Source organism: Polyodon spathula, chromosome 11, assembly GCF_017654505.1.
Source record: "Polyodon spathula isolate WHYD16114869_AA chromosome 11, ASM1765450v1, whole genome shotgun sequence".
NCBI classification, from domain to species: Eukaryota; Metazoa; Chordata; class Actinopteri; order Acipenseriformes; family Polyodontidae; genus Polyodon; species Polyodon spathula.
In genome coordinates, this window is record NC_054544.1 from 16,235,151 (window position 1) to 16,247,386 (window position 12,236).

The 12,236-nt window shown below is 35.7% G+C and overlaps 1 protein-coding gene across 1 annotated transcript; it reads right to left on the bottom strand.

Annotated features, from left to right (window-relative positions):
- Positions 1-709: 709 nt before the first annotated feature.
- ormdl1 (ORMDL sphingolipid biosynthesis regulator 1) lies at positions 710-7,953 on the bottom strand. The gene is made up of 4 exons (XM_041264854.1): positions 7,839-7,953; positions 5,369-5,548; positions 3,008-3,159; positions 710-1,806 (listed from the first exon to the last, which is right to left on the bottom strand). The coding sequence occupies exons 2-4, from the start codon at positions 5,540-5,542 to the stop codon at positions 1,671-1,673; spliced, it is 462 nt and encodes a 153-aa protein (XP_041120788.1). The 5' UTR covers positions 5,543-5,548; positions 7,839-7,953; the 3' UTR covers positions 710-1,670.
- Between the last annotated feature and the right edge of the window lie 4,283 nt (positions 7,954-12,236).

Sequence of the window (12,236 nt, forward strand, 5' to 3'; positions counted from 1 at the left end):
GAGATTATTTTTTCAATATATAATAATTGAGGTGTCCTGAAATTAAAATATGGTGCACTTTGGAACCAATTTATTAATACAATGTAGCACTTGTTTATAATGTAAACATGATAATGTTGAAAAATAGTTCAAGCATAGTTCTATTACATTGTTAATTGTCTAGAAATGCCCAGAACAGAACAAACAGTTCAAAACCGTGAACACTTTAAATAAAGTAATACATACATAAAAACAATTTGAAATACATTTTCTATGACTTTTAATAGCAATAAAAACAACCTGGATCTGGGGCATTTTCAGAGGTATTTAAAACCGTGTATAATTAAATAATTATAGTGAAAACAAATTATAATTCACAACAGAAACATGTCAGGATATTGTTCATTTCCACCAAATTTAACAAATGTGTGTTAATGAATCGCCCACAAATTGCAAAGTTGCTAACATGTATACTAACTTATAAATAAGGCCTGTACTGTAGACGGGAGAACCTCTGATCAAAAATTCTGAAGGGAAATAGTTTCCCTCCTCTAGCTGTTCTTCAAATACTGTCTGTAAAATAGTAGTCCAAATGTGTTGGCTTTCCACATTTATATTTAATCACACGTAAAAGTACTATGTTTATACACAAACGTATTTAAATGAACAAAACACATGCAAATACAACAAAGAAATTGCTTTCACCACTCAAGGAAAAGTGCACACATAGTAGGACACAAATTATTTTTATTGTCAAAGGTAAATGGTTTGTTTAAAAGCTAAAAAGAATCACAGATGAGCAGAGACCGAGACAGACTAGCTGTCTCAGCAATAACAAAAAACATTTATCCACAACATGTCCTATACAAGTACAGCTATATGACGTTTCAGTACATAAATCATACTGTAGACATGTCTCTGTAAACTAGTTCCTCTGCATGAACTTAAATACTTATGCAAGACTCACTAAATCCTTACCATTTTATACTTTCGCCTTTTGAATTGAAACCTTTAAATCGTACACATTATGATACTATCTAACAAGATGCATATGATGTTACATAGAAAAGCAAAATCCTTTCAGATTATGAGTCAGTCCCATATCCAAGTTGATTCAATTTGCCAATGATACACCATACAAAACAAGGTTATTTTTTTTCTTCAACAGTTTAAACATTGTTACATCCTAATAAAGCACATTCAATTAGGAAAATACATCATCTGAAATTGAATAGGCCCTTAATCACAGGTACAGCTAATCTGAAAAATACAGTTGACTTATTTTTTTGGCCAGAACACCTGTATAAATGATGGATCTTTATGTACTCTCCTCCTTTCAGTTGTGCCATTCTTTTTACAGAATGACGTGCATCAAAACTACTCACTAAGCTTATTGAAAATGCTTCAAGTGCTGGAACTGGGCCTGCCCAGTTCTTTGAAGAAAACCAACGTTAAACAGTTTATTTATGTTAGTAAATGTACTTTGCATTCTCCTCTTACACAATCCTGACATGGTTTTCCCAAATGTATATAAACAATGAAAGTGGCAATTGGACACTTACTGTACAAACTGATTAGTACACACTATCAGGGTACAAAGTACAGCAGATTACCAATTCATTTCACCACGTAAAAAGCAATTTGCTTGTTGGAGAATTGATCATAAGACTGCAGCTTTGAGGTATCCCAGTTTAATATTTGTTGATGCCAAAGATCCGGACTCCATGGAGTTGTGGCAGTTTAGGGATCAGCACACTCAAAAGAGAGGCAGTATTTATGATAAAGTGTGCTGGGTCATACTTTGTGTAGAAGCTTGCCAGAAAATACCTGTGAAAGTAAAGAAAAAAGTGTTAGCACAGTGTTAAAAATAAAAAAATATACATATACTGTATGCAAAATACAGTAGTAATTTATATATATATAAATTACTACTGTATTTTGCATTTCAGCTATTGTTATTGCTGTATAGCTCTTCATTTAAACTAAAACATAAAAACATGACACTGCCATTAGCTAACAGGAGTGCAAAGCATTATCTTAGAGGTTTACTGCTTGAACTGGAGACACTGCTAATCAATTTTAAGTGCCAGCCCATTCATTGAAATTATATGATGAGTACAATGCCTCTGTCTGCAAATCAATCTGAAAAAGCAGTGAATTCTTTTTAAGTTTGTTACAGTGACAGCAGCACGTGTAATTGTATTGCGTCGGAAGACTGTGTACTCTAATATGACAAAGGGAATTTCCAAAGTGCTGTCAATAAGGAATAATGTCATGTAATTACAAAATGAAGAAAATGTTAAGTGCTCATTTATTCTTGCAGGTCTGTACTTCAGATAATTTTTCACATTTTTATTTAAAGGAATGATACCCAAGGCTTTAAAATCTATGAGAAGCACATCTGTACATATGTCCCCAGTCTTAGTTAGCACTCATTCAAGTGCTCTAGATAATCAATGTATTAATTACTAACAGTTGAAGGTAATATTCCAATGCACCACAAAGACATAATAATAAAGACAAAAACATATATATATATAAATTATATATATATATATATATATATATATATATATATATATATATATATATATATATATATATATATATATATATATATATATTATATATCATCAAGTCATAATGTACATCCATATACACTGACAACTAAATCAGAATAATACCTCCTTCATAGGGAGTTAGTAGAGTTGTAGTTGTTGTGTTATTGCTTAACCAGCCAAGACCACAGTAAAAACAAGCCCGTTGACCAGCATGGTTTAACTGACAAACAGATTGGAGACTCAACTGGAATAAAAAGTCTTGCAAAGGGCTTTCCATGTGTTAGTTCAAGAGAATAGTTTCTTTTTTAGTACATTCCTCTGATAGGAGATTGGCTTGCGTTTAGCAAAAGAACCAAAAAAATGAAAATTTTAAAATAGGAATGCAATTAAATACATGATGGCATAATAAAAAAAAAAAAATGGTATGTTGTTACGGCAAAGATAAGATAAAAAAAAATTACTCTTACAATATTATTGGTGAGATAGTGAAGAACTTCCGTGAAGAAGTAAACTGTACTCCGTAATCCAGCTGCTCCCAGTGTGTGAGTAATCTGGCTTTACCCTGATCTGGTGTTTCAAATGGGGTCCCTTTTACTGCATGTAAAAATACATACATCCCCTGTAGATTAAAACAAAATAAAACATATTAAAAAGAGAAACATGCACCATTGATGGCTATGAATCCCTCAAGCCTAATGCAATAGGTCGCGGTGTTAAGGTTGTACATTTTAATTAGCTTAAATGTTAGAAACTATTTGTGAAAACTGTCAATTACAGTTTCTATCCTATATCTTCGCTATCTAAAAAAATGGAAAAACCTATGCTGGTTTGTGTTTCACGCTTTCTTACATAAATGCACGTGTCCCCGATTAGACAAAGCCAGCTCACAAGTTACCCAAATCAATTTTCTAGTCTCGGGCTACAAACACTTCAAGCTATCTAGAGATGTTCTGAAAATACTCAAATAAGAAACCAACCAAAGCCTTATCAAGTGCTAAAAAACAAACAAAAAGTCCTTCATTTTGTATATTTAAATTGAGAAGACTAATGCCTAAAATGCATGTCATTTTTTTTAGCACATAAGGCTGCAATGTTCTGTTCTTTAGCAGTGACATAAATTCTTAAATGCATCCACCCCAGCAAAAAAACAAAAACAAAATAAAACTTGGAACCCATTGCTATTTACAAAATGTCTTGGTGATGGGCCATGTATTACATATACCAATAATACATGGACTATCTTCGTATTTGACCACAGACAAACTACTGCCCCTTCTCCCGTTGTATATTTTGGGTGATTTTAATTTTTAAAAGCAGTTAACATTCCATAACAATGAGGTGTGAAGTAGTGAGGAAGCTTCCTTTGTTTTAGTAACAGCTGGCAATAGAATTCAAGTGCTGTATGTATCTCCAGGAGGTTGCATGTCCCAGCAGGATATCAACCATCAGAGTATGAACTTCAAATAGGCAGCAGAATAAACATGCACAGCGCCAGGGAAAAATGCTTTGTTTGATGATTGCCAATGTTACCCCATAATGTGAAGCCTACTAAGCCACAAATTATGCTACTGTTTTTTACCAGTATACAATAACATTACCTGGAGAAAATGTCATACTTCTAGTTTTTCTGTCATCCTGAGCTACAAAAGATCTTGTAGATGACATTCAAGCCCTTATACTGTGGCAATCAATAGAAACAGGGGTGGAACTATTGGTCTTCTTCAAGGTCAACATTACTTTCAAGTTTCAAGGGCAGCTAAAACTATCTTTGGGGAACACGAACAAGATTTGGATGCAAACAAAGTGATTTGCCTTCTGGAAAGTGAGTGCAGAGAAAGCTCCAAGCTACAGAATATAGTAAACCGACACCTAGGAATAATTTTTTAGTACAGCTGAACCTCGGAGTTACAAACACCTTGGGAATGGAGGTTGTTCGTAACTGCAACTCTGAAAATGAGTTTTCAGTGGTTTTAGTAAAATGTGTAAACCTGCTACAAAGCCTTACAAATACTACAAGGACACCGAACAGTAACGCAATACTCATATTTTTAAGGTTTTGAAGTCTTTAACATATTACTATAAAATGGAAAACTGCTAAAATTGAACTTACTGTTCCGATTGTAACTGTAGCAAAAACACAGATTTAAACATCAAGGAATGCCTGGATGAAGGTAGTGCTTGCTTTTACTTTATTTTAAACAAACTGTATTTGTGCAGCTTACTTAGTCATTCAGACGGCTTAAAAAAATTCCTAGTCCTATGTTCCTAGTAAAATTGCCTGTACTTGCTTTGAAATCTGCCTCATCTGTGTCTGGATACATTTGCTGTACAATAATTGTGCCTTATACATTACCAGCGTGCCGCGTAAGGAGTGCTTTATCAAAATCCCACCAGCTTTGCGTACAATACATCTGTTTTTACTGCTCTTGATACTTTTTAATATCGCTGGCATTTTCCTTATACTGTATATTCCCATTGCAGAAGATGATACTGCTGTCAACTTTTTAAAAATATTGTCAATGTTTTCTTTCAATTGAAAGTGTAACACGTTCTTACCACATCAGTAGGTTGCCCATACGCTTTTTTAAACTGGATTCTGGTTGCATTATAGGCAGGCATGACTCAGTGATTGCATACTTCCAGCTAAAAGTGGGTGTTCGGTTGACCAATCAGTTAATAAGTTTAATGTTTGGAACTCTGAGGTTCTGAAAATAATTGTAGGACACAATCGTTGATTCATTTACTGTAACCTCTGGCTGCAACTTTTCCACATCAGGAGTTGCACCTTTTGAAAAAGATGAAAGGTTTCAGAGCAACTGATTACTCACCAAATTGTGTATAACGTTTGTTAAGGTCCACACAACTGGAACACTGAAGAAAGGAATGCTGAGTAACACAATATGAAGCATGCCAACACCAAGCGCATACGTCAGCCAGATTCCTCGACTGTTCATTACCCTCGTATTGGGGTTCACTTCACTATGTGCAACACCCACGTTCATTTTGACCTGGGGAAATAAATAATTTAGGGTACATTTAAAAAAAATACATATATAGCTCACATATTTGAGAAGGTTGTTACCATCCTTAAACACTTAGTCACTCTGAGATGCACCTAAAACAGCTAGTCAATTGACAAATGATTTGGCTAATTTGCATTGTATATAAAACTACAAAACCGATAAAGAAGACTGCAACAACGCAATTAAGCTATGGAAGAATACAGTGAATGACAGGAATTCATTAGGTTTGTCTACAATTTAACTTCAATCTGGGACACTGTGGCGTTAAAGTTTTTCTGTTTTTTTTTTTTTTTACTGTCATTAGTACCAACTACATTTAGACCTATATAGTGAAGCACTCTTCAGAGCTTCCCAGGGTCATCCATCCCCATAGGGTCAAATTATTTAGTTTTCCACTGTGCAAGTTAAACCCTATAAAAAAGCTTCAATTAAAAAAAGCCTAACTGAGTTTCCTGGCCCCTCTTAAGCCAAACTGAATAGAGTTTTTGTTGTGTAAATGTAGCGCTTCAAGACTCAAGGGCTGAATTTCCATTTTTTTCCCTCACTGTGCATAAAATCTCTCCTCTATGGAGTTGGGGGTAAATCACTGCCAGCTCATTCATTCCTACACAAGGACGTTTCTTTTTTGCTGTTGGTATGATTAACACTTGCTGGGCCTAAGCTGAACCCTTCGACATATTTGAGCCCACAAGGTGAATGACATGTTACAAGAGTGTATACAGTAGAAGTAAAAAAGTAATGGCAAAACTGCAGACTGCAGTGCTGGAAAGAATACTCCACAAGGCTCACTGGTAAACAGCATTGGTTAAAGCCTATGATGTATGTAACACTTTATGAATGATCTAGTTTAGAACACTGATATAATATCTGGTTTCATAGCTCCCAATTATCAAGCACTGTCTTAGACTACCTAGTGTTACCTTAATCAGGTAAACATTTGCATTAGTTACAGTGTCTTAGGGTTATCATTCTGTAAAGTTACTTCAGAGTTGAAAAGGTAAACATTCTAAGAACATTGTTACTGTAGCACTGTGTAATGTAATACAGACACTGTAAAGAATGTGGTAGACCCAGTTAAGACAAAAAAAAAAAAAAAAAAAAAAAAAAAAAAACTGTTTGTCCCTTAACATACAGTCTTATACAACTCACTGTTATTTGGCTGTACATATTTCTGAAAGCACTGGTTCATTATATGGGCAAAGTTAAACTGAAGACCAGGTGAATACTACTGACATTTACTGATATTTATGAAACCCCCAATAGCATGCACCTATGCAAAACTCCACCAAGCAAAAACCTAACACTGCTTTGCCTTAAACACTGTCGCTTTAATGTATGCGACATTACTGGTCAGCGTGTGACTCAAACCAGCTATAGTATCAAAGAAAAACAGTCTAGTTCTCTAAAAATAGCCAGTAGGTTTGGTGATTATTAATCACAATACAGACGCAATCGTGAATGTCTGGTCAGTTGCACTGCCCTGCATTAAAAAAATTAAAGTAGTTGAACTAAGAAAGGCAAGTTGGGTCACACACTAGTACCATCGCGTGAAAGTGGCTTTATAGTCTTTGATTTTATATTATATCGAGATTGAGTTGTGCTCATTGCATAGATTTCATTAAACGTGTACATCCCTGCCTTGCAGTACAGTATATCTAGTGTACATTGCACTATGTACATTCAATAAAAACGAAAAGTACCCTAGAAAAAAACAGACCGGAACAGCGCCAGGGAACCGTGACATACTGTGCATTTTCAAACTGTAGGCGAGAGTGCTCCCAAAACTCGTAGATTGCAATACTGATGTAATAATTCCATGCGCAAAATTAGAATCTGTTCACGCCAATTGCACAGACTACAGTGTAACAAATGTGCAATGTGTACATGCCATGAAAACAAAAAATATCTGATCACCAAGCTCTACAAATTGTAAGCAAAATATTATCAGTTCATTGACATCAAATTAGCAAAGTTAAAAAAATAAACAAATAAAAAGGTCAATAATATGATATTATTGTCCAATGGTGTTTACACATTATTTGCAATTTATTTTGATTCCTAAAATACCTAACAGACAAAAGCGGTTGAAAACCGGTGTTCTATAATGAAATCAACTAAGCCAGATCTTATTTTCTTCTAGTCATATTTGTCTCCACCAGTTGAATAATCATTTTCATCTGGGATTATCTAGGTCACTCCTAACAGAAACCAAGAAGGCTTCTCAATAACAAAAGTTGTTAAACTAGACAAGCGTAACATAACCGATTATACTTACAGAAATGTCTTTTAAGTTAAATGTCTGGCTTCTAGAAAAACCCAACAAGCCTCTGACGAAGTAACTGAAAGGCCAAGAGCCGCTGCACCGCTCCGATGTTGTTCAGTAGTTTTGTTTCACTCAAAGAATTTACATAGACCGGAAGTGGACGAAAAACAGAATGGCTGATACTGGGAACAGCCAACCACTATTTTAAAGTGACAATAAACTCGTAGTTGGAGGCGGGGTTTCCGCTGTTGTGCAGGGGGAAAAAAGTGAAAATACAATAGTGAGGAGCATTGGATTACTCGTGAAAAGTAATTATACAATCTTAGTGCATATGATGAAATACGTGTTGTGTCATAATGACATGTAGCATTTTAAACGAGTCAATTAAATGTATAAAGAAATAGTTTTGAGACGGTTCTCGACAAGGTGAAATGTTTGTTTTGTAATGTGTATGCACATAGGAGAAGAGGTACAAAAAATGGTAGCATGTAGCTGAACTGATTACGTTTAGTGTTATTTAAAAGTATGCGATGTCCTGTTCTAGTTGTGTGGGTAAATGGTTAATTTGCTAATGACGGTGTAGCCAGTATTTATCAGTAGCTGGAGGGTGACAATAACATGTGGTGATCCTTACCGGTAAATAAGACAGCAGACATGCACAATAACATTTGTAGCTTTCTGAAATTACAATTGTGAGTAAACAAATTTCGTCACACACACACACTAAACACAGATATATATATATATATATATATATCTATATATATATATATATATATATATATATATATATATATATATATTATAGCTTGATAGGTGAAATGGTAGCCTTATCAGTCCGGAGATAAAGAGAAAAAGATGTGGACGTTTTATTGGATTAAATAAACAATGATTAATCACACGATTTCTTCGGGTGAAAGTCCAGTAAAATGTATCACCTCTCCTTCTGTTTGTCTATTTTTTTAAAAAATCACAAATCGTTTATTTGAAAACACTACCTTAGTTTACAATATTGTGTGGAAAAAAGTTTAATAACTAATTTCCATGCAAGGTTTTATCAAAGCGTTCCTCATGCATTTTTTTTGATAGTCTTTAGCATCTCGACCAATCAGTGCCCAGAAATCGAGGTCACTGTAATCCATGACCTGCATTCACAGTAAGTGGAGTAGTATGCTGTACAGTTTTACATGCTTTGTTTAAAGAAATTTAGGAAAATGTTCTTGAAGTTATCGCCGTCATTAGTCCAGCCTAACAAAGTCATAACTCTTGCAAAAGATCCACATTCAGACAGCTTCTTTGGGTATATTTACAGTAATTGATTTTGTCTATCCTGTATTGGGCCACCTGTGCATTTTTCCTGAATTGGATACCATTTTTAATGTGAGCCCCATCTTTAAACAATATCATCTTTTAATATGTGTCTCTTCTCAAAATGCAAAACAACATCTTGAATCAGAAGTTTAAGATTCTGCTTACAACGTAGGAAAAAAAATACATTAAAATGAATGGGTGTGCTTTCTTTACATGCAAGGCTGCAACGCCAAATTTATAATCCGATATTGATATTTAAAAAGAAAATATGTATTCATATTAATAGTAGTTAACATGTATCCCTGCTGTATTTCAGGTTTCCCCTATGACGTTCTTGGTTGTTTATGAACATGAATCAGTTGCATCTGGAAAACGTCCATTTACTGACAAGTTCCCAAGTGATCACCTCTGTGTTGAATGTAGTGAAAGAATTAGTGGAAATAATGCTGGTGCATCAAGCATTGAAGTGAAACTGGTAATTTCATTCTCAAATGTGGAGCTTTGGATTTTCACAAAGATGTGTCAAACATTTCAGGACTTACAGTCCTGTCTTTTTTCTAGTACCGCTGACTTTAACAAAAAGGTGACAAGCTGTTCAACATGTACAGTACTGTTATTACTCAAGACAGAGGCAGTTCTCTGTAATTTTGTATTCAACTGCAATCTAGAACGCAGATTTCTAGCAGCACTTGTTAAGTGATGTAAAGCGCTTAAATATAAGGGAAGGTTATAATATTTCCATTTGTTGAATAATGAAATATCTGTAAGAGTAAGTGTGCATTCATTTGAAATGGGTTAATGGACATACATTACTGCTCATGTTTTATTCAAGGTTATTGTTGCATTCCCTGGGGCTTTCTCCCTCTATATTGAAAATGATTCTGCTACATCACCACAGGCATACTTGTATTGCTGCTGTTTACAAACCCTTTGTAATACTTGAATGAAGGCTATATTTGCATCCTGAGCCATTCGAAAAAAAGGGCATAATACCACAGTAGTGTCAAAATGGCATATTTGTCTAGAAGATTATACTTGACCTTTGACCCATATTTGACTGTGCACCCCGAGACAACTTTCCAACACAAAATGTCATCACTCGACAACACCCGCAATTCGTGTTTTTTTTTTTTCAATAAATCTATGTGAAGATTTACAATCATCCTCCACCAACAGGAGCACCAAACAAGCGAGCGAGACAAATAATCTTCTATGCTGACAGCGACTAAAAAAAAATTGAAACACCATTTTCCTAAAAAATACGTTATTTTTGCAGTTCATTATCTACCCAATTTAATTCACCGTTCCTGAATTATAATAAAGAAAATTATATTTCACTGGTTGCTTAATGCCCCCAGGAATTTGGGTGAGGTCAGAGCTCCGCAATCCTAAGGCTGAGAAACTTGCGGATGTTGGCACAGAGAACTCTGAGCAGCGAAGGAATCCGAAAAAAGCAACTAAGCATAGTGCTTCCATAACAGTGTCATCAAAAGGAGTGATGCAACTACGGCGAAGAGTGGAGATGAGAAGAAGAATATCTGAAGAAATAGGCTGTCTAGAAGTGGAGGAAGGAGAGAGGCTCTTCTCCATGCCTCGGATTGTCAGGCGAACCTCGGGTATGGAAAGGACAGGGAGAGAAGGAATGGACTGAAGGCGAAACTGATACTGAATGCCTGATAGGTAGTTTCTGATGGAGGAATGAGCGAGGTTGCGAGACAGCCTGAGATATGCGATAAAGGCCAGCAGGTGTTGAAGAATAAAGTTGGAGTGAGAGATCTGATTCTGGGCGCAGAAGGAGGACCAGGCAGTAGAGTAAGCTGAGCATGTAGATGGGGCTAGAGCGCGCTCCATAAAACAGCGGGCAGACTGGAGGAGACCAGAGAGAGGAGTTTAGATGAATATTAGCTGGCTGAACGGAGGCAACAGCTGCGGGTTGGGATCTGCTCCTGGAACTAGGCTGTGAAACCTTGGGACCTGCAGGCGAGATAAAGCGTCAGCGGCATTATTAAAGGAACCGGGGATGTGGCGGGCCTGATTAATGACGTTATTGGTCACTGAGATCCAGACCAGGCGGCAGAGAAGCTGCATGATTGAGGGGGATGATGAGCGCCCTTTGTTCACTATATGAACTGTAGAGGAGTTATCACTGAAGAATACAATTGATTTTCTGTGTTATTTGTAGTTTAGCAGTTCTGATACCCCGCCCCCCGCCCCCTTCTCCCTCTCTACTACCCCTTTCCACTCCCACCCTTACATACATACCACCCCACTCCCAACTGTAGAAATACAAGTTTGGTTACAGTGAACCAACAATTTATTAAGAGTCCTCACCAGCTGTAGATTTAAACAATGGTTATCAAAGAAGAATAACTTCTGATTGTGACATAAGGGTCATAAAATATCAGTATGTTTTTTTTTTTCACGATTAAAAAATAAATCAAAGATTTAATATAACAGGTTTGCTCCTTGCAGGTTGACATCTGATTACTAATATGCTTACCTCTATCTTGCCAAACAGCAAGTGCCGCTCAACATGAGACACTCTTAATGGAATATTAGACAACGTCTTTAAAGTCAGTATATTTGTTATGTTAGTCAGGTATGTAAACCTTTTGGCAGAAGACATCTGATGACATCTGGATTTAATAGTCTGCATTGAAAATAGTGATGACAAATTATTTGATTTAGGATATTGAAAAAGATTAACGGCAGCAGGATCAAATGTTTTGTCACACTGATGAATGCACCCTTGAAGTGTGAAGTTAAATAAGAGCATTTTATTTATCTTTGTTAGTGCTATAATAAGAGTTAAAATTGGGCTAGAATGACATATTTATACTCTTAGAAACCAAACAGTTGGTGTAAGCATTGTCAATTTGAGGGAATCGAAACCATTTTAACACCTTAGCCTGTGCTGCAATTACATAGGGGCAAGTGACCTGAAACACAAACAAAATGAATATAGCTTTCCATGCATGTCCCAAGAAGAGGCAATACAATTCCTCAAATGTGTAAAAAAAATTTTAAGTCAAGTGATCAAGAATTGCTCATTTCAACTGTTCTAGATCAGTAATTTTTTCCTGACAGTTTATATATAGG

What these genes read in the sequence shown, in the direction of transcription:
- ormdl1 (XM_041264854.1), bottom strand. Translation starts at nt 5,542, where the DNA reads ATGAACGTGGGTGTTGCACATAGTGAAGTGAACCCCAATACGAGGGTA. An exon ending in CAAACGTTATACACAATTTG is followed by an intron (nt 3,160 to 5,368) that starts GTGAGTAATCAG and finishes TTTAATCTACAG; the next exon opens with GGGATGTATGTATTTTTACA. An exon ending in ACTATCTCACCAATAATATT is followed by an intron (nt 1,807 to 3,007) that starts GTAAGAGTAATT and finishes TTACTTTCACAG; the next exon opens with GTATTTTCTGGCAAGCTTCT.